At 73.3% G+C, this 2,010-nt stretch overlaps 1 protein-coding gene across 1 annotated transcript; it reads right to left on the bottom strand.

Annotated features, from left to right (window-relative positions):
* Positions 1-474: 474 nt before the first annotated feature.
* Positions 475-1,446, bottom strand: MAFB (MAF bZIP transcription factor B; the record flags this gene model as incomplete). Its single annotated transcript, XM_084247050.1, has 1 exon — positions 475-1,446. One exon carries the CDS (start codon positions 1,444-1,446, stop codon positions 475-477), a length of 972 nt encoding a protein of 323 aa, XP_084103176.1.
* Between the last annotated feature and the right edge of the window lie 564 nt (positions 1,447-2,010).

Below are 2,010 nucleotides of genomic sequence, written 5' to 3'. Positions count from 1 at the left end.
CCGCGGGACGCCAGGGTGCCCTCGCCTCGCCTCGCCTCGCCTCGCCTCGCTGCTCTCTTCCTGGGCTGCACCGCGCTCCGGACCGCGAGGCAGCGGCTCCGGCCGAGCGCGCAAAGTTCAGAAAACCAGGAGTCTCCAGGCGGCCTCGGCGACGCCTCGGGACTGTGCCTTGCCGCCCTCCAGCCGGGAGAAAAGTTGCTCCGGGACTTCCCACCCCCCTCGTCTCGCTCTGGCTCTGCTCAAGTCTAGGAGGTGGCGCTGGCGCGCGCCTCTCTCGCCCCGGCCAAGGTCCCCTGCCTGCCCGCGCGCCCTCCCGTCGCCCGCGTCCCGCGCGCCGTTCCTCCCTCTCCCTCCAGTCAAACAGGTCAAGGCTAGGGCCGAGGCGGGGACAGGGTCCAGGGCAGTCCAGGGCTGGGGGACGCGGGGCAGGGAGTCCAGGCTAGGGCAGGGGCGGGGGCCGGGGCCGGCCGCGACTCACAGAAAGAACTCGGGAGAGGAAGGGCTGTCGCTGGTGGAGCCCGCCTCCCTGAAGCCGGAGTTGGCGAGTTTTTCGCACTTGACCTTGTAGGCGTCTCTTTCGCGGGCCAGCCGGGACACCTCCTGCTTAAGCTGCTCCACCTGCTGAATGAGCTGCGTCTTCTCGTTCTCCAGGTGGTGTTTCTGCTGGACGCGTTTATACCTGCACGACTGGGCGTAGCCCCGGTTCTTCAGGGTCCGCCGCTTCTGCTTCAGGCGGATCACCTCGTCCTTGGTGAAGCCCCGCAGGTGGCGGTTCAGCTCGCGCACCGACATGGACACGAGCTGGTCGTCGGAGAAGCGGTCCTCCACGCTGCCGCTGCCGCCCGCCGCCGTGGCCGCGGCTGCCGCGTGCGCCCCGGGCCCCGGGTGGCTGGTGGGCAGCTGCTGCGCGGGGCTGGCCGCGCTGGACGGCGGAGGCGACGCTTGGTGGTGGTGGTGATGGTGCGGGTGCGCGTGCGGGCCCAGCTCTTCGTGGGCCACGCCGGCGCCCGGGTACGCGTGGTGAGGGTGCGGGTGGTGGTGGTGGTGGTGGTGGTGCGCGCCGCGGAAGCCGTCGAAGCTCTGCAACGGCTGTGGCACCGGGTGCGAGCCGATGAGCGCCTCCACCGCGTCCTCGGGCGTCAGGTTGAGCGCTTCGGGGTTCATCTGCTGGTAGTTGCTCGCCATCCAGTACAGGTCCTCGAGGTGGGTCTTCTGTTCGGTCGGGCTGAAGCTGGGAGAGGAGGGCACCGAACTGCACGGCGTGCTGAGCGGTGTGGACGACACCGAGCCCGCTGGCTGCAGGCGCGTGCAGGGCCGACCCGGGCGCTCCGCGCGTCCCAGCGGCTCCTTCTTCACGTCGAACTTGAGCAGGTCGAAGTCGTTGACATACTCCATGGCCAGCGGGCTGGTGGGCAGCTCCGGCCCCATGCTCAGCTCCGCGGCCATCGCCGGCGCGAGGCGCAGTCGCCGCTGACGCCCGAGAAACTTTGCGGCCGGCCGGGGCGCGCCGAGCCGAGAGCGGGGGCGAAGAGCGGCGAGCCCCGGAGGCGGGGAGCCGAGGGCGCAGCGGGCCGGGGCCGCCGGCCAAGCCTTTGTCTGGGGACGCGGCGGCGCGCCGGAGAGTCCAGAGGCTGCCTGCGCCGCCCCAGAGCCCGGGGCTGTGGCCGCGCCGGGGCCGGGCCGAGCCGGGAGGGGGTGGAGAGGCGAGCGGGGCGCGCGGCTGGGCGGAGGGGAGGCGCGGGGCGAGCGCCCGCCGCTCGCTCTCTAGCTCTCCTGCTCTGGGGCGCTCTCGCTCGCAGCCGCTCGCAGCCCGGCGGTGCAGCTGTGCTGGAGCCGGCGCCGCCGCTGCCTTTTATCGCCTTCCTGATGTCACCGGGGCGCGGGGGCCCGGGCGGCCCAGCGCGCTGGCCAATGGCTGCACGGCCCCGCGGCCCCGGCGGCGCAGGGCGGGGCGCGCCTGACAGCTCCTCCGCCCCCCGAGTCAGCTGACTGGCGGCCGGAGCGGCCCGA

This window comes from Talpa europaea (assembly GCF_964194135.1).
Source record: "Talpa europaea genome assembly, chromosome: 11".
NCBI classification, from domain to species: Eukaryota; Metazoa; Chordata; class Mammalia; order Eulipotyphla; family Talpidae; genus Talpa; species Talpa europaea.
The sequence above is the reverse complement of the archived record's forward strand: the minus strand, read 5'-3'. Positions and strand labels throughout refer to the sequence as shown.